Genomic DNA, 25086 nt, shown 5'->3' on the forward strand with positions numbered 1-25086 from the left:
TCTGGCTGGAAAGAAAGTCTTTCGACTGTGACCCATTGCAGTGATCTACCTAAGGCAGCAGAGGGCTTGGCCACTGGGCCCCACAGTGCAGTCTACAGGGGCCTGAACTGCAGTACACACTAAAGCGTTGCACTGTAACTGCCCTGCGTAGATCCTGCCAGAGAGAACTAATAGGTACCTAATTCGCACCTTCATTAACGTGTGAACTAGGCCATGTAGACAAGACCCAGACACAACAGCACTGAAAGCCTGAAGTTGAGAGATTTAGCCAGAAGTGTGACCCTTTGCTCCTCCCTCCTTTCATCTCAGTGCAATAGTAACTTTGAAGCCCAATGAAGAAGATTTAAACTACCACAAAATTAACTCTTTCACTTCTGGTCATTTAGCAGAAACATCCAGGTAATCTGAAGAAATTTGGCCAGAGCCTTATGAGAGTGCCAACATTTCTCCCTCTCACCCTGAAGCTTCTTATTTAAGCTCCTTCCCATTGCTGCAAAGATGGAAGTCTCCAGAAAAAGCTCAGCTGAGTAATGATACTTGTCACTTAATGCATGTAATTTTTTTTTAAATTAAACTCTGATTATGATCTCCCAATAGGGTTTTCTCAGACACACACAAGCTGCTAGTATATCACAATTGTCAGTAACGGATTGTATTCCATGCGTCAACTGGGACTGCGCATCCATTGTGCTAGGCTCTGTACATAATACACAGCAAGAGAGATGCCCTCCAGAGGTTGTGCTCTAAATAGACAAGACAAGACAAAGAGTGGGATCTGTATTTCTAGAATAAAGAAGAAAAAAAAACATAATAAAGCCCTGGCAGGTCTTTATCAGTCAGAAGAGGAGCACCAGGCTATTTTTTCCCTGTGCAGATCACCTGTAGCTGCTATCTCATTTGGTATGTTTCAGTGATTAAACCAACTCTTAACCCAGTTTAAATAAGTTCTAGAATTTTTAAACTTTGATTGCCAGGCCTTTCCAGTGCCAGCACTGACTCCTTCACTCCTACCTTCTTTCTTATCTAATTGGACTAATTAAGAAAGGGATAGATAATAAGACAGAAAATATCATATCGCCTCTATATAAATTCATGGTGTGCTCAAATCTTGAATACTGCGTGCAGATGTGGTCACCCCATCTCTAAAAAGATATAGAAATCTGAAAAGATTCAAAAAGGGCAACAAAAATGATTAGGGGTATGGAACGGCTTCTGTATGAGGAGAGATTAATAAGACTTTTCAGTTTGGAAAAGAGACAACTGAGGGGAGATATGACAGAGGTCTATAAAATCATAAATGATATGGAGAAAGTAAATAGGGAAGTGTTATTTACTCCTCATGACACAAGAACAAGGGGTCACTAAATGAAATTAATAGGCAGCAGGCTTAAAACAAACAAAAGGAAGTATTTCTTCACACAACGAACAATTAATCTGTGGAACTCTTTGCCAGAGGATGTTGTGAAGGCTAAGACTATAACAGGGTTCAAGAAAGAATAGATACATTCATGGAGGATAGGTCCATTAATGGCTATTAGCTAGGCTGGGCAGGGATGATGTCCCTATACTGTGTTTGCCAGAAGCTGGGAATGGACAACAAGGGATGGATCACTTGATGATGACCTGTTCTGTTCATTCCCTCTGGGGCACCTGGCATTGGACACTATCAGAAGACAGCATACTGGCCTAGATGGACCTTTGGTCTGACCCAGTATGGCCGCTCTTATGTTTTTAAGCATTTCAGGGCAGGTAGTGTCTCTCAATATTTGTATAGTGCCTAGCACAACGGAACTGCAATCTTGATGGACTAGGCCTACTTTTTTTTTTCAAATAAATGAACAACAATAAGCTGTATCAGACTATTGAGATGGCAGCTGCCTGTTTGTTAGTTATATTTAAAATTCATTACATTTTGCTCTTCTTTGCAATTCGAACCCTTTGTATATTACAGTGGAATGCTGCTGGACAGTGAAGGGAGGGGAACTGATTTAGGCCCCAAGCCTGCAATAAGCTCAGCTCAAGCAGATCCCCCCACCTGCACAGAGTTCCCTGCAGGATTGGGTTTTAAATGCCACTTAGTGCCAATGCAAATCCTGCTCACACCACATTTACTGGATTGTCCCTGGAAACTGCTGAAAAAATACCCAGGCTGTATTGCTGGCATCTCCTGTTTTTTCCCAGGTATCAAGCACCATTTTCCCCTTGGCCTCAAGTCCTGCACTGAATTGTGCCTTGGAATTCACAACACAGCTGCTGACATTCCTCTGGCAAAAAATGTGACATTCTTGTCCTGAATTTTATACTGGTAGATTCGGAAGAGATTCCTCTCTGCTTTCAGTTCGGATGACCTCTTCTGAATGATCTTTAACTGCAAAGGAAAGGGAAAGAGTGAGAAGCTGCTTCTTTGTGGCTACAATAACAGCATCCTCCCTCCAAGGGAAAGGCCTGAGCAGGTGATGTGGTATTTGTGTTAAAAAACCTTTAACATCCAGAACTGACCTGGCTGGAGGATTCGACACTGCCATTTTGGAAAACCCTGTGCAGCCATCCTAACAAGCACTAAATCTCCTTCTTGGTGGCAGGCTTGGCAGAGAGGCCAGGCAGCAAATGGGCCCTCAAGACTGAAGTGCTCTCTCCCCCGCAGAGGGGATCCAGCCAGGTTGTGGATGAGACTGACTGAATGGGAGTTTGGAGAAGCTTCTCCACATTTGTAGCACACCCATCTCCTTAGTATCAGGGCACAAGCTTGCACTAGTGCAGCCTGTGCTGCAGCTGTTCTATATAAAGAACGTCAGTCTCCAGGGCTGTCTGTCCAGCCCCTTTCATCAGCACTAGATTAACAAAAACATGGACTTCACTTCATACTTCTGCCATTTGCAAAGTCCACAGGCCAGATCCTAACCCTGCTCTGGCTGGTTTACACCACTCTGCAGTGATTTGTACCACTACACTGATTCCCCCAACATAGGGAGAAGCCCCAGATGACAGAGAGCGGGTGCAGTGTCTCTCTGTCATCCCCACTGGAAGCCTCCAGGAGATGCGGCTGAGAAAAGGGAATGTAATTACAATGCCACAGTGCTTTAGCATCATTGGCTGCTGGGGGCAGCAGGGAATAAGTTAGTCCTAAGGTTGCTGAATTATGCTGGGGCCAGACTGGTGCTTGCATCAGGAGCTACAAAGGGGGCTTAAAATCCGATTTGCACCTCACCCCTTGAACTGCATGAAACATACCATTGCTGCACCTGAGGCTCTAGCCAGGCATTATTGGTGAATGTAATAAGTTACCATGTCTCAGGACAGCAACGGGAGCAGGGAAAATGCTTTCACAAGATTTACCTGTCCATGAACATCTTTACAGAAGCCAGTAGCCAGCCCCTCTGCCCAAAGGATCAAGTTGCTCTGGTGACAGAGGGAATTCACGACCAGTTCATTCTCCTCATCTTCTGAATCATCACTGTTGTGCACTAGCACCACTATGTTCCCCTGGAACAGAAAGTGTCACATGGGAATTAATGACTCTGACAATCAATTCTGGATTATGAGAGGAGATCAGAGACGTGGATTCGCACAAACACACTGCTAACTAAGCTACTTAGCCACTTAGCTTCATGGTATCTGCGTCAATCTGGGTTCTCAATCAGAGCCAAGTGGGAGAATAACCAAGCTTATATATAACTCTCAAGTCTAAAAATACATCAAACCTTTGTTACAAAACAGCCAGTGTTAGTTAAACTGATCTGCCTGGCCAAGCAGACATCTACTCTACAGGGGCATTGCCTGGGGGATTATGTCCAATGTTTAATTTGGTGAAAGAAAAGAAAGAAGTTTTATAAAATCCAAAAACAGTTCCATTAAAAATATATCACGAGAGTCTTTGCCTCAGCCCACTGAACATTTAAAGTCAAGTCAAATTCTGGCCCAAATTTAAAGTTTTCCAAAAGAAAAAAAAAACACCTTGTACAGAAATAAAAATATTTATATTATTTATTTATTTTTAAATTACTTTGCAAACAGTATTCCAAACAAGCAAACATTCACTGGCACCATTTTCATCCCAAACATTGCAGCATTAGCAGCCAGCAAGAGAATAAAAAGAGGATGCTGACTAGTCTATTTTTGTGATTTCCCCCAATGTCCTATAGCGTAGAAGGGGAAAACACTGCATAAACCGTAAAAGGTGGATTTGGTATTTTAAGATTCTTTCAGCAGCAATACTCTCAGGAGTTACTTGTACACAGATAAGGAGAACTTCTGAAGTTGGATTATATTCACACACACTCAAAAAACAGTATGCATGACTTGGGGTAACGTTTCAGAACTGTGTAAGTGGTTGTTCCATTCCCATCCCAATCAATGGGAGTTATCCTGGAATTGACAGTGACATTTGTCCATGATCTGGCACTTGCTAGGTTCACTAATAATTAAAAGCCCTGCTAAACTGAGGGAGCAGTGGTGGATCTTAAGTCCAATAGACCATTAATAACCAGAACTAAAAATTAAGACTCTGTTCTGAAAAGTCACTAGATATCAGACCATTAAAATCACCTTGTTCTGATTAATACCTTGCTTTCTCCCTCCACCTCTTGAATTTTGCAGTGAACTGAGGAGCTATTTTTTCAAGAAACACTAGCTCTGGGAATCAATCTTTTATTCCTTTCATACCCAGTTTGAAATAATGTAGATAAAGAAAATTCCTCGCTGGCTAACAGCATGTGAGAGACCAGTTGTTGAAATTATATCTGAAGGGATCAGCACAGATGCTTTCAGGACTAGCGAAAGAATGGCTCTGGAGCAGTGATCAAAGATCCTGAATGTTCTGGTCCCTGGGAACACACTGTTAAAACTCTGCATTTTCCTTTGATGACACACTCGGTGTGTATATAAAAGGAGAGAAATTTGGACTATGTTCCAACTGCCTTTGGTTTTATAACTTCATTCTTAAACTATGAAATTGCTGATTGCAAGCTGTACATATTTTTTTCCCAATTAAAATGAAACCATTTACTCCAGGGAAACTGAGCCAGCTGTAACAGCACCAGCCCTTCTCCTTAGTGGGCACAGGGGACAACGGTGCCGTTCGGTGATTACAAAGTTGACTTGTTTAAAAAGCAGTGGGTGTGGGTTTTTCTTTCCCCCAACCTCCATCCTCAAGTTGTCCTCTTTCACATTCTGCTCTCAACTGGCCCTTTCACCTAGTGAATCCATTCTTTCCATCAGAAGACTACTATCCCTTTAAAAATCAGATGTATAGGAGTTTTTCCCCCTCCTCCCACTACTTTCCACTCTGGTCAGTGACAAAGCAGGGCTTCGTTTACTTTAGGGTCTTGTTGTGTCAAAAAACACCAAGGAGCTTCAGCACAGGACACCTCACTCCTGTCATAAGAGACAGATTACCAAATGAAGAGAATAGAAACTTCTCCTTCCATCCAAGTAACTCAAATCACTTTACAGCTGTTAATCTGTTACGCCTCAATACCCTAGGAGGAAGAAGGGATACTCATCACTTTACTGACTGACTACTGAAATGCAAACACCACTGGGGTGGGACATGGCAAATGTTTAACAGCACACAGCAACACTACACCACACTTTAGGACAGGATACGAACACTGTATCACATAGCTGCATCCTGGCACTTAAATACTACGCAGATGGGCACTCTGAAATATCTTTGTCTAGACTGAATTGAAACAGCGGAGGGAATTTGGGTAGATAGCACGAGTTAGAATCTGGTCAGGATCCTAAAGGGGAAAGCCCCACCCACACAGGGAGCGCCACAGGATCTTTAATAGCCACAAGCAGTCAGGAACTCCACCCATCCCCATAGAGCACGGTGCCTGGTCACCCCTGCTCGGCAGCACTGACAGAGGGAAGAGCACCACCTAGCGAGCCAGGCCGTAAAGGCACTGAACTTTGAGAACACTACAAGGAGAGACGCAGCAGTACCTTTAACTGGGAGCACACTGCAACTCTGCAGTAATGGATGAAATCCAAAACATCAACTGGCCTCACACCCAGGCTGAGCAGGACGCTGAGATCATCCACCAGCAACACGGGGCATTTCCAGGAATCACTACCAGAGGCCATCAGGGATGTCCGGACAAACTCATACATGGTTTTCAGGTTGGAGCCATCTTCGCTGGAAAGAGGAACAGGAGATTCTCACTTGGCCTGGTCTCAACGTGGTTTTTGTACTGCATTAACTGTAGCACAGAATCGTCACAATGTAGGGCTGGAAGGGACACTCCAGAGGTCATCAAATCCAGGCCCCTGCACTGAGGCAGGAACAAGTAAAGCTAGACCATCCTGTTCTTAAAAACCTCTAACGGTGGGGATATTGGTCTAGAAGCAGATAAGGGATATGTCAGCATTGGAGCTGGAATTTCCATCTCAGGTAAACACACCCACAATAAAAACACCAGTGATGCTGCAGCTGAATGCGTGGTAAGAGGGGCTAGCCACCCTGAGTACATGCCTAGAGTTTCAGATTGGATTGTACTTGGGGTGGATAGCCCATCCCGCTGCCAGTGCAACCTCCGCTCCACTACTTTTAGCATGCTCGCTCAGTCACAGCTAGTGCGGATCGGTCTACCTGTGCTGGAAGTTACACCTCCAGCTCTGCTGTAGACATGCCTGCAGTTACAGCAGTTCAGCCTATCTAATGTGGATGCAGTTATACCTGCATAAATGTGCTTTGCACTGATACATGCACCTTTATACAGCTATAACTAAGGCCCTACCAAATTCAAGGCTGTGAAAAATGCATCATGGACCGTGAAATCTGGTCTCCCCCTGTGAAATCTGGTCTTTTGTGTACTTTTACCCTATACTATACAGATTTCATAGGGGGAGACCAGCATTTCTCAAACTGAGGGTCCCGAACCAAAAAAGGATTGGGGGGGTTTACGGTATTGCCACCCGTACCTCTGCACTGCCTTCAGAGCTGGGTGGCCGGAGTGCAGTGCCTGCTGGCCAGGTGCCCAGCTCTGAAGGCGGCGCCCCACCAGTAGCAGTGCAGCAATAGCCTACCACGCCACCCTTACTTCTGCGCTGCTGCCATCAGAGTTGGGTCAGGACCCTACAGTGACAACACCATGAAATTTCAGATTCAAATATCTGAAATCATGAAATTTATGATTTTTAAAATCCTCTGACCCTGAAATTGGCCAAAATGGACTGTGAATTTGGTAGGGCCCTACGTATAACTGTACCCACCCTAGTTGGGGGTCCCACTGCCGTAATTTTGTCTGCTTCTAAACTAATATAATGGGACAAATGCAGTGCGTAGTCAAGTGTCTACAGAAACCGGCCTTTGGAGTTATACATTAGAAACCGTAATAGCAGATCCCTACTGCAAGGCTATGTCCTTAGCTGCCCTGGTGGCTTATACAGCTGAGCTTCAGAACAGAGGAAGATTCCCCACTAATTAGCTCGTTAGTTTCAGTAATTCACTCAGCACCTTTACAGCTCACTGGCAGACTAGAGAGTGCAAGGAAGGCAGAAACAGGGGAGAGGATGACCTGGAGCACAGTCGCTCTCTCAGCAGCCAGAAGAAGGGGGGGAAGGGATAATCTTAGCAGTGTGGGTATTTCAGGGTTTGGATTCATTTCCATTTGCGAGTGTGAATTTAATGCCAGTGAGAATTGCTGGACTGACTGCCGATGAGACCAACTCATTCTATTTAGCCACACAACAGGTACGGCCTGGACAGCTGCAGTGCAAACTTAACACACTCACTGCCCAGCTACTGTTGCCTCTGCCCTGCCCGGCACAGGAGGGATCAGAGGGGGGTTCAGTCCCAATCCTTCACCTTGCTGCTGCAGTGTGAGGCCAGTTAGTGCTAGGTGTCTTGCTGTTTGTGATGCAGACAGCGGTATACCAGGAACTAGACAGAGTTCAGCATCACAACAGGTGGCAACATTTCTAATCCCAAGAGTTACTGGCTGTACCTCTTCCAAAGCACCAGAGCATTACCTTATAAACTGAAGGGGATTGGTCTGCCCCACATGCTGCTCCTCACCAAACAAGACGTCAAAGCAGGATTTCAGGCCTTCCAAGAACACAAGCTGTCCCCGCTCTTTTGCTGCGGTCAGACTGACTCCCTGGAGGAGGGGGAAATATCGTCTTACACAAGCAAACAGCTGCAGAAGAATGATGCCAGTGGAGTCCCAAGTGGATCTGTGGCCTATTTTGATAAAGTCTCATCTAAACATGCTAATAAAGCCAATACCCAGCTGGATCTTGCACATCCACTCAAACAGACAATTCTGTTTCACACACTGCTGGACATTTAGCTTCCCATGTTTTCAGCAGACGGTCCCAAAGAACAGTCAGGAATAGCAACACCCAGACACTGAACCCTTCTGTGGCTTTTCAAGTTCACAGACCCTTAAAAACACACTAATTAAATGGGTCCTCACATCATGGGTGGGATCACTGTTATCTTACAGCTGGGGACTCCAGAGAAGTGAAATGAGTTGCCCAAAGCTAGAATGTGTGCGTAAAAGCCCAGATTAGAATCTAGGCATGTCTGGCTCCCCATCCTGTGGTGAGACAGGCTCTCCTTCTGGATTGTCTACTGCTTCACATGCAAGAACACTTGCTCTTTGTACCTCTCCTTTGGCAGCAGGAGGATCAGGGCATTTTAGCACTAGCTCTCTGTGAACCCAGCCTGACTAGATCTTGTGTCAAGCTGTCTCTGAACTTCCCAAGACAGAGTATGGGATGGGAAGAAAGGAGGAATGACTGAGAAGGTCACAGAACTCTCCTCTACACCCAGTGCTCAGTAACTGTCCCCTCAGCCAGATGTGCACCATGCAAACCCTCCACTCAGTCAGGGCTCCAGAGACAAGCCAGTAAACCGTGAAGGGAGGCAGCCATTGTATGCAGTAACAAGGTTATGGAATGTCGATCTTTTGGGCTATCTCAGGGCTTCTACAGCACCCAGCAGCATGGTATCCAAGAGCTGATATTGTACTTTTCCACGTTTGAGCTAATCATTTCCCCCAGGTGCTCTGCTGTGAACAGTTCACTTATCTGGCCTCCAAGGATGGTGGAGGACTTATGATTGCCACTTTCTTAAAAAAATTTTTTAGTCATCACTGTGGCAACAACAGTCACTTGGCAACCTTAATTTGTCCAATGTAGCTACCGCCCACAAGCAAGGTGTGCCTGCAGTTATGGAGAGCACTGTAACCAGGCCAACCCAGTAGCTGGGCGATTTATAGAAAGTAAAAATACATCAGAGATTACTCTGCTGTTCCCTGCCATGGCAGGGTTCCTACCCAGTCCTGTGCTTTACCACCCAATCCCTGCCTCAAACGCTTTGGGATTCTTGGCAGCCGCTAGGGAGGAATTATTATTACAATTAAGTCTCCATTACATGGGTTCCAAGGTACAAAACTTTATGTTACTTCAGTTGTAATATTTCTTCATTGATTATTTGGCATCACAACAACCTGTGTTAAATATATCTCCATTTTACCATGAGGAAACTGAGGCAGCAGAGATCAAACTGACCTCAGACGTAACTCTATTAGTTTCATGGGACTTCTATATCAGGAGTGCATTTGGTCCAGACTCTGATTTTCAGGTGTGCAGAGCACCTGCAGCTCCCATGGACATCAACTGGGGTTACAAAAAGCCCCGCACTTTTCCAAGTCAGGCCTCAGGTGACTTTCCCACGAAGTCAAAGTCAACAACAGAGCCAGGACAAAGGTCCCAGTCTCCTGAGTCCCAGTCCATTGTTTAACCAATAGAACATCCCCCTTCCCTTTATCAATATGGCTCTCTTTTGTTGAGTACATTGTAGCTGCCAGGCATATTCATCTCTGGTTCACAATGTTTTGGGGAGAAATCCAGCACTTGTTACATTCATAATCAACCAAAGCTACTTCAGTAACACACGTTCTTCTATCATCTTGTTTCAGAAGCACCTGTTCTAGCCATAAGATTTTTACGCACTGATCTGACTATACTTTTGAAATGAAGGTTGCTCCACGAGAGAGTGAGAGGAAAATTAGTGCAGACAGTTTTTCAGTGTTTTGGCTCACTAGAAATTGGGTTGCTAATCAGTACAATAGGAAGCTAGAGGAGAGAGGATAAGATAGAAAGTTTACCAAAGGGTGCAGCAAACCTTGTTTCAATATGGTATTGCTCACTACTCACAACTGGCAAGCCAGGCTAGGATTGGTTAATTCTTTAATGCTAGGAGAGAGATACACTAGTGGGTCTGGCATATGTTGACAACAACAATGGTAACTGTAACGTAGTGAGAAAGATTGCTTCTTTTCTTAGATGAGTTGCTAAGTGTGTATATCTGCCTGAGAGAATTGCTGAAATCCTCTGAGGCAGGATTCCCAAGAGAGATGGGATCCAAAGGCAGACATTAATTTGTGAAGTTTCTAATGTGCACAGTAGGGAGAAGGGTAAAAATAGCTATGTTCCTACACCCTTAGTTAACTGCTTAATAAGCATTATACATCATCTGAACCTCACAACTCTCCTAGGAAGCTATCCTCATTTAACACAAGGGGAAACAGAGAGATGCAGTGATTTGCCCAAGGTTATGCAGCAAGGTCTGTGGCCGAACCAGGGATAGTCTCCTGATTTCTAGCACCATGCTACATCTACACCCTCCCTTATTAGGTAATCAAAATTTAGGCAGCAACATGATAGATTTCAGCTTTTTTCGCTTTCTTATTTGGAAAAGCTAGTGTGAGTGTCTGGTCTTTAAGAGATGTTCACTACAAGTGACTAGTTCCAGCTGTTTTGGAAGCTTGGCATTTTCCCAAAAGACCTTATCACAGAGGGCAGCAGTGGGAGAGAATAGACAAGGTTTCGCAAGATAAGGAGGAGGTCATTTCCAGGAAGGCTAACCTCGCATTCTCTTCTTTGTGGATGCACTCCTTCAGAGCTTATCAGCTGCCACATGTGCACTGCTAATAATATGAGAGACAGATCTGCACAGCTTCCTTTCCCAGCTGAAATGCTGGGGAGAGAATGTCATTCATCAACGCTGGTGCCAGACAAGGACTGTACAAGGCAGTATAGAAAATGTGGTTTTGGTGCAACATTTTCCATCACTAACAGTTGACAGGGTTGGAAATTTTGACAAATACCTTAATCTAGTGAAGGCTACTGGGGGTGTCTGATAAGTAGCAGATTCAGATTAATCTTTTTCCTTTCATTAAATCAGCCCTGACTCTGCCATTCATTAAGACAAGCTAATCTTCCTGTGCAAATTTCTGGAAAGAAATCATTCAAACCCATGGCTAGAATCTTGGCTGTGATTTTGCAATCAGTCCAAGGGAAAGGGTTCTTTGTTTAAAGAACAGGATTGTTCTTTTCAACGTGGCCCTTTCATTTTCAGCACAGCCACACTGTGCAGGGTTGACCAACAAAATGTTTCAGTTTGTATCGTAAGAACGGCCATACTGGGTCAGACCAATGTTCCATCTAGACCAGTATCCTGTCTTCTGACAGAGGCCATCTCACACATGCTTCATCTAAGCCTCACTGGCCTCTCACTTTTCACATTCTCCCAGGAGAGACAGATCACAGCAACGCTCATTAGTAGCACACACACACAATGACTGGCACACAGCTGCAGATTTCCTCATTTTGCCTGGAAATCACTCCTTGTCACACCCACCACACGGCTGGCAGTTTCCACCAGAGGCTGATTTGGACTCAAAAAGCATGGAAATCAAGCTTGCAGGTGATATTTACCGACTAGAATCCTGCCAAGAAAACAGGGTGGGAATGGAAATCTTACTGAAGCCTATTATGCAACCATGAAGTCACATCAGGGAAAAACCAATTTCCAGGCGAAAACCCCCCCAAACATTCTATTACATGACAGATAGAAACAACCAAAAAACCTACATTAACCGTAGTTAGTTGCCACCCACTTGACAAATTGCTGAGCTGTGTTAAAAAAACCCTGAGTGATCATATGCTGATTAGTCCAATGTCAATCCTGGGTAAAAGAATGGAATGGTTAATTTGGGATGCTATCGACAAAGAATTGGAGGACAGAGGCTAAAAATACAATTAATGCTAGTCAGCATGGTTTCATGGAAGGTAGGTCTTATCAAACAAACATAGGGGGGGACAGGTCTGGTTGATAGAAGCAACAGTGTGGATATAGTATACTTGGATTTTGCCAAAGCTTGATTTAGTTACCACATGACACATTTTGATTTAAAAAAAAAAATAGGGCCCATATTGCATATCAAATGGATTTAAGAACTGGGTCACTAACGGATCTCAAAATGTAGTTGCTATCTGGAGTTATCAATGACCGGAACTGTTTTTAGCAGGGTCTCCAGGGATCGGTTCGTGGGCCAATGCTATTTAATATTTTTATCAATGTTATCAAATCTTTACTGGTAAAGTTTGCAGATGACATAGGTTGATAGGGTAGCATATAACGAGGAGGGCAGTTTTACTGTTACAGAGTGATCCAAATTGCCTAGTTAAGCAGTCACAATCCAATAAAATGCATTTTAATACAGCCAAATACAAGGTAGTACACCTGGGAACAAAGACTGCAGGTTCTATCTACAGGAAGGGAAACTCTGTCCAGGTCTACACTACAAATTGTGGTCAATGCAAGTATTGTCAGCATACAGCTGCCACAGTTAGTATATTGCTCAAACATGTACATACTTGGCTCCTTGCATCAACACAGCACGTACTCACCAGGAGTGCCTGTGTCAATGTACACGCTGGTGCACCATGGGTAGGTATCCCATGTGCAATTCGTTATCATGTGGCGCACTGTCTTTTGGGATATTTTTGCAATGCACAATGCGGCAGAAACGAGTTGCACAGGAATGACTCGGAGCTAGGGGTCAAGCTCTCATCATGCAACTTTCTCCATCCCATATTACCTTTCATATCCCATAATTTTAGTGCCTTTTTTTCAAGTCCCACAGACCCACACGGAACCTCTTGCTGTCTGTCATCTCTGACAGAAGCACGGCGCCTACACAGCTCTATGCTGTTGTCACGAGCATTGCAAACACAGTTGAATGGTCTTCCGGTATTTGCAGAGCTGCAAGAAGAACTGTAGCCACAGGGAAAAATGACAATATTTTTGGAGGACAGATTGCTGTAAGACATAGCAAGAACCAATTCAAGATTGCTGGAGGCATTCATTCACAGAGCCAGCTACAGACAGTGGAGTGCCACTTTTGGGCCCGAGAAACGAGTACTCACTGGTGGGATTGAATCATAATGCAGGCTTGGGATGTCAAGCAGTTGCTGCAGAACTTTCAGATGCCCAAGGCCACATTTCTGGATCTGCATGCCGAGCTTGCCCCAGCCCTCCAGTGCAGGGAGACCAGAATGAGAACTGCGCTGACAGTGGAGAAGCAAATGGCAATCACACTGTGGAAGGTAGCAAAGCCAGATTGCAACTAGTCAGTGGGAAATCATTTGGAAGTTGGAAAATCCACCATGGGGGCCATTGTCATGCAAGTGTGTGGGCCATTCATCATCTCCTGCTATGCAGGTCTGACTCCTGGCAACATACAGGACACAGTGGATGGATCTGCAGCAATGGCATTCCCGAACGGCAGTGGGGTGATAGGTGGCATGCAGATGCCTATTTTGGCCCCAGCACATCTTGCCCACAGAGTACACCAACAGAAAGGCCTGCTTTTCTCTGGTTATGCAAGTGCTGGTGGATCACCAGGGAGCTTCACTGACATCAAAGCTGGCTGGTCAGGGGAGGTGCATGATGCTCTCATTTTTAGTATATGACTGTTCAGAAAGATGCAAGCAGGGACATTCATTCCCAAGCAGCAGATTTCCATTAGCAACGTTGAAATGCCAGTAGTGATACTGGGGGACTCAGCCTATCCCTTGCTCCCCTGGCTCATGAAGCCATACACCGGCCACCTCGACAGCACCAAAGAAAGATTCAACTACCAGTTCAGCAGGTGCAGAGTGATGGGTGAATGTGTTTTTCCTCGATAGAAGGGATGCTGGTGTTGTTTACTCACAAGATTGGATCTCAGTGAAAAAAAAAATCCCATTGTTTACAGCTGTCTACATAATGTCCTACATAATATCTGTGAGACAAAGGGTAAAAGCTGCCACCAGCGTGGAGGTGGAGTGGCTGTCTGCTGAGTTTGAACAGCCAGACACAAGGACTATTAGAAGTTTGTGCCAAGGTGGAGCTATGCAGCTGAGGGAAGCCTTGAAAGACCACTTTAACAGTCAGTCACAGTAATGTGGTGTGCTAGACAATGCTCAACCTGGCCCTGAAATTTTGGGGCCTGTTATGGACTGTGTGCACTGAGCACCCCATCTATGAATATAACACTGTCACTGCACCTATTCATTGTGCACTGCTTGCTGTACATTTATCATTATTACACTGTGTATGTCACAGATCCTATGAGTTCTATCACACCGGACAACAACAAATGTGTGCTTTCGCTTCTGCTAGGCATCCTACAGTTTATGTTATGAAGTAATAAAGATGAGTTATTTTTCAAAAAATAGAATTTTATTGAATAACAAAACCAATGCAAAAAACATCTGTGTAATTAAAAGCAAATAAAAAACTTTTGAAACAAATTAACAGGATAGAATTTAACAAGAGGAAAGAACATTCATGTCCATTTCAGACCATTTTGGCGACACATATAGCACCCAGGGCTCTCACAGGTCAGTGTATGTGAAGCTGTCCTTATGGTCTGCTGGTGTGGCATGGAAGGGATGCAGCCCTTGATGTCATGAAGAAATTTCGGGAAGGGGGTAGGAGGGGCGGGTAAAGGAGATGCTACAATTGAGTTTTCCATTGACTGCAAAGAGAAGTGAGCCCCTGCTTTCTGAACCACCTGCTGGTCAACAAGAGTCTGCAGCATCTGTGTTTACTGCTGAAGAAGCCCTATCATGTCCAGGTGCATCTCCCTCTCTTTTTCCTTCCGGGGCTTTCTCCCGTCAACTTTCTTTCTCTTTCTCCATAGTGACTATAACATTCATCCTCTGTGCCATGCGCTCACGGTCTGATGCAGCACTTGCTTGCAGGATCTTACTGAACATCTCCCAAGTCCTCTTCTTTCTCCTCCTTGTCATGGTCAGGCATTCCATGGCTGTGGAGATGGCACCCCCCCCCCCAAGGCCACAATGGCAGCAGCTATAGATAAAGGCAGAAGAATCATATTTATAGTCAAAGCAGAAAGCGAAAGTTAAGTTTCTGAACTCCCTTGCCTTGCTCCCCTAAAGTTTTAAACAAGACATGGTTATTGACACTACAGCTTTGGAGCACCTCAGCGCAGCACTGCGGTGGTGATTTTAGTCAATTTCTCCTTCCTGAGGGTAACAAAGACTCAGAGAACACAGCTGCTGGTGGTGTCCTGAAGCCCCGCAGGCCCATAGGCCACTAGCCTGCTTACTGCAAGGGTGCTTGCTGAAGTCATCACGGAGTGGCGTGGGAAAGTGTCCTACCAGAGCGGAAGAAACAAGGCTGCCATCCCTTCGGGAGAGGAGCAGAATACCTGCATAAAAGCTTCATTGCAACCTCTCAGGAGGATTCAAGGGACATCCCTGTGCACATAAACAAACTGTTCCACATGTCCTTCCCCCTGCCTAACACTGCTGGGGAACCAAAAGCAGAAAATTCTTCTTCTATTTGTTGTACTGCTTCCTCTTTAACTAGGAACAAATTAAATAAAAGTTGAACCCTGTGTTCTGTTAAGTTGGGGTCAGGAGCCAACTGTACATTTAAACACTGTAATGGACAATGCATTCACACACTTACCCAAGGTTCCTTTCTTTGCATCGGGCTCACCCGCTGGGACTAATAGACTGTGGTGGAGTCTCAAACTGATCCTGGCTCACAGCATAGCTGGAGCTCCTGGTCACATGTTCCCCCATCCTCTTCCTCCTCCTCGCTGTTCACAGCAGGGGTCTGCATCTCAGGCTCCTCAGAGGAATCCAAGGCGCTCTGCAGGGTGTTGGTGGGGTCTGCACCAAGTATGGCATGCAACTCGTCAGAAAACCAGGAGCTCTGTGGCTCAGCACCAGATCGACTGTTGGCTTCCCTGACCTCCTGGTCAGCTGCGTAGCCAGCAGAGCGAACCGGGGGAGCGATCCAAAAAAAGGTGCCAACCGCTACGGCACTTTTACTCACCCGGCGGCACTCCGATGGCTGGCCCTCACTCACGCCGGGTCTCTCCGGCCGCACTTAAGGTCCCACCGCCGAGGTGCCGCCGAAGACCCGGAGTGAGCCGGGTGAGTAAAAGCACCGCAGCGGTTGGCACCTTTTTTTTGGATCGCTCCCCCTGTTCCCTCAACAGGGGAAAATTTAAAAGGCGCCAAGACATTGACAAGGCACCACTTGTGCTCAGTGGGGGAGCGGCCGCTCCCCCCTAGCTACGCTACTGCTCCTGGTAAGCCTGCTACAGTTCCTTTGCTTTCACATGGCACTGCTGCTGACCCCGTCATACCCCTTCGCCTGCCTCCCCTCTGCAATCTGCTCATAGATGTCCATGTTTCTACAACTGCTCCATACTCGCACCTGCACAGCCTCTTCTCCCCACACGCCTAGGAGATCCCATACCTCCTGTCTTCTCCAGACAGGAGCATGTCTACAGCGTGTAACCAGCATGGTTGGCCAGGCAGTTGCACACAAACAAGAAAGAGCTGCTAGCTGTGCTCACCAAGTTGGGCAATCAGAAATTCAAAGATTCAAGCATTTCAAAAATTCACAGAGATTTTAAATGGGAAGAGAGAAGGCTCCTGGTGTCCGTGACCCCTGGGCCGTGGAGTTCACAATTGTGACCAGAGCAGTCACTGTCTGTCATTGTGGAATAGCTGTGAGAGGACCGTTATGGTCGACATAGGTCATGAAGTGTCTACACTCCCATTGCATTGACCATGACTCTGTGCCATTCAGGGAGGTGGTTTTACTGGGCACTTACGCTGACAGGAGACAAATTTAAGTCGATGCAAGGTGACATATCTTTGTAGTGTAGACTAGGCCTCTCTCTTGGGAAGCAGTGACTTCAAGAAGGACTTAGGGATTATCATAGATAATCACCTCAACATGAACTCTCTGTGCAAGGCTGGGGCAAAAAAGGCTAATGCAATCCCTGGATGTGTAAGAAGGGTAATATCAAGTAGAGGAAGAGATGTGATCTTGACTCTGTACACTGCATTAGTAAGACTGCTACTAGGATACCATGTCAAGTTCTGTTGTCCACACTTCAAGAAGGAGTGCCACAAAAATTATCCGGGCACTGGAAAACAAGCCCTACAGTATAAGGCTTGAGGAGCCCAACTTATTCAGCTTATCGAAGAGAAGACTGAGAGGTGACATGATCACTGTGTACAGGTACTGACACATGAACAAGAGAGCTGACGGTGGGGGGCTTTAGAAGGCATAAAGAAGGCATAGCAAGGTCCAATGTCTGAACGTTGAAGTTGGACAAATTCAACCTTGTAATAAGATGCAGTTTCCTAGCAGGGAGGATGATTAGACACTGAAACAGCTTACCAGGGGAGGTGGTGGAGTCCCCATTGCTTGGAGCCTTTAAGGCAAGATTAGAAATCTTTCTAAAAGATACTCTTTACTCTAGCTTCTTGCAGAAATTCTAAGTGGGGAGGGAGGCCCTCAAACTGAATGGTCATGAGGGTTCCTTCTAGCTTTGGAATCTATGAATCCTCCTGTTCACTGCCTTCCTTCATGGGCCACGGGGAGAATAGAATTGCCTGCATTGCCCTTAACATGCTCATAATGTTTTCAGCTCTCCTTAAAGACCATGGCTTCATCCTGCAGGGATCAGGAAAGAAGGTTTTTTCCTGAAGCACAATTAGCCAGTTGTATTCTGGGTTTGTTTCTCTTCACCTTCCTCAGAAGCATGAGAGATTGGCCAGAGCTGGAGATGGGAGACCGGACAGGGTGGACCAGAGCTCTGATTTGGTACAGAGAATCCTCTGTCTAGATGCCTGGCTGGCATGTCGTTTTCACATGTTTAGACTCAAAACAATGCCTTCCCGAATCCAAATATGTCCATTTACCCCCAGGTCAGACTGGCAGATACCTTGGGGGGAGGAGAGGTCACCTTCCTCTATAGCATGGGCCAAAGATTGCCAGCTGGGATAACCTGGCAGATCACATCTAATCAATTCCCTCCCATTGCAGAGGCCTCAGGCATTTGGTGGCACCTTGATCTCTCCTGTTCTCTGCCTGTCTCCCAGGGTCTGAAACACTTTAGTAGAACTAAAATCTTTGGGCTCAGCGAAGAGGTATCTGAGTAAAATTGAATGGCATGCAATATTTAATAGTCCCTTGTCGTTTGAAAATCCAGGGTCTCATTGTGTGAGGTACTACGCCACATACAAAACCACAATCCCTGCCCCCAAAGAGCTTACAAAACCATACTGATTTCAATGACGCTGCTCCTCTGGATGTATTCAGAATCTCATCTGCAACTTTAAATGACCACAACAAGTTTCCATGACTTTTTTCTCTGGTAAAAAACTGATGCTGGTCAAGGAGGGGGAGCAGGTCTCTACTGTTACTTGTGCAATAGCAGTGGAACTGTTAAGAGTTCTGATGGAAGGTCATCACCAGCAGAGCAGGCACTAGGAACCCAGCTTTGACTTGGCAGTGCTGGCACTTAGAAAAAAGAAAACTAAACATCTTTTATCTTGTAAATTGAGCAAACTTTGTTCTCGAGTCAATGAGACAAGAAACAGGGAAACATACCAGGCTCTCTTTGGAGAGTCACTTCAGAGTAAGCAGCAGTTCTGCAGAAAAGGACCTGGGGATTACAGTGGATAAGAAGCTGGATATGAGTCAGCAGTGTGCCCTCGTTGCCAAGAAGGCCAACGGCATATTGGGCTGTATTAGTAGGAGCATTGCTAGCAGATCAAGGGAAGTTATTATTCTCCTCTATTCGGCACTGGTGAGGCCACACCTGGAGTATTGCGTCCAGTTTTTGTCCCCCCACTACAGAAGGGATGTGGACAAATTGGAGAGAGTCCAGCGGAGGGCAATGAAAATGATGAGGTGGCTGGGACACATGACTTACGAGGAGAGGCTGAGGGAACTGGGGTTATTTAGTCTGCAGAAGAGAAAAGTGAGGGGGGATTTGATAGCAGCCTTCAACTACTTGAAGAGTTCCAAAGAGGATGGAGCTAGGCTGTTCTCAGTGGTGGCAGATGACAGTACAAGAAACAATGGTCTCAAGTTGCAGTGGGGGAGGTCTAGGTTGTGTGACAGGGTCATGCCAGATAGCTATAAGAGAGTAATAGAAGGCAGATATATTAGCCCCAGGCTAAGTAGGTCCCTTTTCCCTGGGTAAGGTAACAGAGAAGGTTCCAGAACAATCAGGAACCTTCTGGAGACAATTAAGAAGGCTGATTAGAACACCTGCAGCCAATCAAGAAGCTGCTAGAATCAATTAAGGCAGGCTAATCAGGGCACCTGGGTTTTAAAAAGGAGCTCACTTCAGTTTGTGGTGCATGTGTGAGGGGCTGGGAGCAAAAGGCACTAGGAGCTGAGAGTGAGAATGCAGACTGTTGGAGGACTGAGGTGTACAAGCATTATCAGACACCAGGAGGAAGATCCTATGCTGAGGATAAAGAAGGTGTTGGGTGGAGGCCCTGGGGAAGTAGCCCAGTGAGTTGTAGCTGTCGCACAGCTGTTCCAGGAGGCACTCTACACAGCTGCATTCCACAGGGCCCTGGGCTGGAACCCGGAGTAGAGGGTGGTCCTGGGTTCCCCCCCAAATCCTCCCAACTCCTGGTCAGACACAGGAGGAGTCGACCTGGACCATGAATTCAGAAAAACGGCCAAGCTGAGGGCTGCCGTGAAGCTCCAAGGCGAGCAAATCCGCCAATAAGCGCAAGACCCACCAAGGTAGAGCAGGAACTTTGTCACAGTTGGATATTAGTGGTGAAGCACTGCAATGGGTTACCTAGGGAGGTGGTGGAATCTCCATCCTTAGAGATTTTTAAGGCCCAGCTTGACAAAGTCTTGGCTGGGATGATTTAGTTGGTGTTGGTCCTGCTTTGAGCAGGGGATTGAACTAGATGACCTACTGAGCTCTCATCCAACCCTAATATTCTTATGATTCTGTGATCACCGCACTAAGGCTGTAATAAAAGAGATTGTGGGCCAAGTTTTCCACTGGTGTAACTTGCCACTGTGCCAGCTTTACACCAGCAGAGAATTTCTCGCTCTGTGCTAAAGCTGTGATTTCCATAGTGAGTAAAGCCATCCCTTTAGATTTTAAGTTCTTCTGGACCTTTTTTGGTCCATAACCTAGCACAATGCAGCCTCCAGCAGAAACAGAAATTATTAACAATCACTAAGTTTCTAAAATGTTTTGAGATCCTTTGGAATGAAGCCTCATTCATAAATATATGATGCAATTATTATTATGTCTTTGACTTCCAAATCCTGCTAAATAGAACAGGATTATCATTTTAGTAATCAGCTCCTCTGTGCCCAGAACATTTTAGCTAGGAGATATTAGTGTCAGTGGGCCAAAGGCTCCACTTTTTGTTAAAATTAACATAATTTATACATATAAAATTGCACAAAGATCATCAAATATTAATAGATAGCGCTAGAGTCCAATCTGCAGCCTTTACTCATCTGGACTTAAATGGGACTCTACTCACATACAGGCTATAGGATCTAAGGAAGGGCCTGATTCTTAAGTACAATTAATAATCCTGTGCTGAGCTACCGGATACTGCTTTTTATAATAGCCCCTCCCCTACATAAGGGCCTTCCTTGCCTATACTGGGGATTTCAGCCAGAGGTGCAAAACCCTAATACAGACAGGCAAAAATACTATACATGCTATTATTTGAACTGGTGAGTGAAATCAGAGTAAACTGCATCCATGCAGATTGCAGTTTAGCCTGCCTCCAGTGGGGGTTTGTGCTAGTGCAGCTACACTGATAGTTGTAATTGGGGAAAATCCCCACTGTAAACAAGGCCCAAGTCTAATAGTGAAACTATCCATTCACGAAACACCTGTATTAAGATTGACAGTGTGTTAATTTAGACAGAAGTTGATGTAACCTCTGCGTCAGATCCAAGATCTTATTGCAAATCCAGGGAGGGTTAAATAATCTATGGCACAACCTTCAATGTCAAAGAGCCTCCGAGGAATTAAAGGACTAGCATCCACACAAAGAATCCTGAAGTTACAAGATTAACTCAGAGAACTGAGCCCGAAGTCAGGAGGTCAGCTGACAGCTATCAATAGATTTAACTCTCTCTTGGATTTCCCCATGGAAGAACTGGATTGTTCCTTTCAGCACATCCCTTTATGGACAATAACATTGTTCAGAGCAGTGAGGAACAAAACATTTCAATTTGCATCACACACATGCTCCAACTAATCCTCATTGTTCTCTCACTTTTTCAGAGTTTCCCAGGAGAGAGAGATGACAGCAACACCTATTAATAACAAACACACAGGCCTTGTCTGCACTGGGAAATTGCATCAGGTTAGAAATTATATTAACCAATGTGATTTTCCCCTTAATGTAAACAAGGACGCTCACAGCTAGACATGGTTATCCCTAGGGCACTGCCTCTGTCTACCATAGCTGCTAAGTGATGTTTAACATCATGTTAATTAACACAGTTTCTAACATGATGCATTTTCCCCAAGGTAAAGAGTTGCCAGCTTGGCTGCAAATCTCCCCACTCCAGCTGCCTCAGCTGTGGTGAGAACTGCTCCCTGTCACAGCAACCACAGAACCAGCAGAGTCCACCGGAGGCTGATTTGGGCTGAAGTGTGGAAATCTAATTTGTAGGTGCTATTTTCTTACTAAAATCCTCCTAAGAATGTGTGAATGGGAGGAGAAAATAAAACTTTACATGAAACCTCATCATCTTACCAAGGAAAATTCATTCCACTCTCATTAGGTCTGAGCTCTCAGCCCGTTTATCTCCTATTAAAAGGGAATAATTGCAGGTTTCAGAGTAGCAGTCGTATTGGTCTATATTCGCAAAAAGAAAAGGAGTACTTGTGGCACCTTAGAGACTAACAAATTTATTTGAGCATAAGCTTTTGTGAGCTACAGCTCACTTCATCGGATGTACTCCTTTTCTTTAAGGGAATAATTGGGCACTAACTTTTGTCTCTTGCCTTATACTTTGATTGTAAGCCTCTTGGGACATGGGCCATCTTTTTGTTCTGTGTTCGTACATTGCCCAGCACTGTGGGTCCTAGTCTGTGACTAAGACCCCTGTGTGCACTGGGAATACAAAACAAATAAATAAATGAAAGAAGCAAACTGCAATTGCTTTATAAAGCACCAAACCCAACCCACTGGCCACGGCACAGAACACATCAGCTTTACAAGCATCTTTTCCACCCTTGTAACAGTGCAGAGAACCTGCAGCTGAACCAGCACTCTGGTCACTGGAAATCCAAATAGTTCCCCTGGAGAGGGCCTGACTGAGGGAAAGAGTGACTAATTACTAGAGCAGCCTGGGCTGGGGAGATCTGAGGAGCTGATTATCCAGTTAACTGCAAGAGTGGAAAAGGAGCACAGGAAGTAAGTGCAGGAGCCAGGTGGGGCCAAAGGAAGGTCTCTGTGTGGAGAGATCCCTTCCCTCTCTTATGACTATATGACACTAAAGAGAATTGCTGCATGGAACTGAAAGAGGGTGGTGGCTGATTAAACTAACACAAACACAAATAAAGTACACAGTGGTGGTTACAGAGCAGAGGTGTCAGAGCCACTTACAGAAGACGGGACCAGAGGGCCGTGCCCTGTCACAACAGTGGGCTTGTCCGAGATCTGCCTTATTCATGCTGACAGAGAACCTGATAGGGCAGCTGGTGCAGAGGCTCACCAGTCAAGGCAATGGAAGACATTGCAATAGCTTTGAGAACAGCAGAAGGAGATGCAGAAGACTCTGCAAGCCTTCCAGCACACCCACCACCTGGACAGACAACCCCTGTTGCAGGGCAGGCTGAGCAACAGAAAAGCCCGCAGGATTTTATGCAAGAACAAACCCCCACACAGCAGCAGACACTCCAAGGTGCGGTGAGTCCTGCTGCAGCATACGACAACCGGACACAGGCATTAGGCCTCTGTAAAACAAGCCCTGCGGATGACCCTGACAGATTCTTGGTCACTTTTGAAAGAGTAGCTATGGGTGCAGGTTTGGAAAAGGGAACCTGGGCCCTACAGCTAGCACCCTACTTGACAGGGGAAGCTCAGGAAGCCTACATAGTAGTGACCATGGGACTAAGATATGGTTCAGGCAGCCATGCTAGAAGAGACAACGGGCTTATCCTCTGAAAAGTACCAGCCAAAGTTTTGGGCCACTAGATGGACTGAGGTGTGTCTGTAAGAGACTGGTGTACTGGGAACCAAGAGGGATGTGGAAATTCTCCAAAAAGGGCCTTATTTTTGGAGTTTAATGTACTCGCCATACACAAACCCATATCATATATCACTTGAAAGCGTATTTTATGTATGTTTACATGGGGTATGATGTGGAACTATAAAGTAGTGCCATAAGCCTGTAAATGAGGTGAAACAATAGTACCCAAAATGAGAGAGCCATTTTTTCCATAGTTCCAGAAATATTGCAACATGACTATAGCTACAGTTTTTACTGTTTAAGTTAATATCAACACCTTAATGTGGTGTTTATTGGTCAGAGCTCCCAAACCACAATGTATTAAAATATTTTGAATGGTTTTGCCTGGGCAAGTATTTTTTCTTCAGAAATGAAGAAGCTGTTTAGCATGTGGCAAAAAACAGCAAATATTAAAAGTTGTGAAAACACTTCATGTTGGTATATTTCAAATCAGATATTCTACTTAGGGAGTTGGACTAGATGACCTCCTGAGGTCCCTTCCAACCCTGATATTCTATTATTTTTAATTGTCAAAGTATTCACAAGTGACTGTAATAGTTTTCTGTGTTTCCAGTTGAAATTTGCTGGCCAGATCAGTCTCACACTGAAGGTTGTGCACCAGTAGCAATAGCTTGCGTGTCCATAGCTTGTACTGTACGGGGTAGATACAATGTAAATGAATTCCTAGTCTAATGCTTCCTCTCCATTTGCAAGCTTTTATACATACAACATAGCATCTAGTTTACATGTTAGAAGGTTTTAATTTGTAATTACCCATACATGCAGTAGTAGCCTTTGAAATATTCTAGAAATTTGCCTTTTAATTCAGTGACACTTATGCACAGGTCAGATTAGCGTTTGAGATGACAATACACAGCTTCATATTACAAATATGTAAAGGCTAGGAGAGAAAGAAATAGCCTAACAAGAAGTAGTTAAGACAAAGTCTACAAACAAGTCCTTGCCTCTGCACTGAAAAGAGGTGAAGATCATGTTACAGCTCTTTTCAACCATGTCATCAATAATATAACAAACCCATTTCATCCTGAATCACATCCAGAGGTGCTTACCAGCATATCTAGTGCATGTAACATGAGATGTGCAAGAGTCTCTGCTGAAACAGGTGTTGGTGAAGAACAAATGGAGAGATTTATGAAAGATGCACTTGATTCTGATGGGACACACAGCTTCTTCAGCCCAGTCAAGAAATCTGGTATCAGAACATTTAGTGACTCGGTCAAGACGACCAAATTAAAGACTGGCAAGGGAGGAATAGTCAGAAGAGCTGTCTGTCCAGAAATTGTTTTCCACAGAGCTACGTCCTTCGCAAGATGCAGAGATGATGTTTCAATGGCAACTGTTCTCAGTCACCCAAGAGGACCTGTGCCTACGTCCCTTTTCCATGGTGAGGGAACAACTATAAGAACAGACAAAGCTGAATGAGGGCATCAGCTGGAAGCTCAAGAGGAAAGAATCCATGAGCTACAATCATGCAAACAAAAATCAGAGCGTACAAGGCTATCACACAAATGATGTCTGGAAAGGAATTCCACACATTCCATGAACTGGCTGCTGAGTCGTTGAGGCAGATCCTAAAAGGATTTGACAAAGCTAATTCTGTAATCTAAGTCTTTGACAGATATGGCAACAGTAACTCTGTGAAAACTGCAGAAAGTCAGCACTGGACAGGATCTATGGTTGGGTGCAAGAAATATCAG

At 45.0% G+C, this 25086-nt stretch overlaps 1 protein-coding gene and 1 long non-coding RNA gene across 2 annotated transcripts in view; both read right to left on the bottom strand.

The window, feature by feature from the left end:
- Positions 1-1854: 1854 nt before the first annotated feature.
- Positions 1855-25086, bottom strand: part of ELP6 (elongator acetyltransferase complex subunit 6) — a 30362-nt gene continuing 7130 nt past the window's right edge. Inside the window, exons 2-5 of the mRNA XM_043509802.1 lie at positions 7975-8102; positions 5947-6139; positions 3337-3483; positions 1855-2368 (exon numbers count right to left, since the gene is read on the bottom strand). Coding sequence (XP_043365737.1) covers positions 2240-2368; positions 3337-3483; positions 5947-6139; positions 7975-8102 — 597 coding nt within the window. The 3' untranslated portion in view covers positions 1855-2239. The remainder of the gene's footprint in view (positions 2369-3336; positions 3484-5946; positions 6140-7974; positions 8103-25086) is intronic.
- LOC122459079 lies at positions 14503-16514 on the bottom strand. The gene is made up of 2 exons (XR_006279538.1): positions 15779-16514; positions 14503-15154 (listed from the first exon to the last, which is right to left on the bottom strand). It is a non-coding gene; the product is annotated as an uncharacterized LOC122459079 (long non-coding RNA).

Source organism: Dermochelys coriacea, chromosome 2 (genome assembly GCF_009764565.3).
Source record: "Dermochelys coriacea isolate rDerCor1 chromosome 2, rDerCor1.pri.v4, whole genome shotgun sequence".
In the NCBI taxonomy this organism is placed as follows: Eukaryota; Metazoa; Chordata; order Testudines; family Dermochelyidae; genus Dermochelys; species Dermochelys coriacea.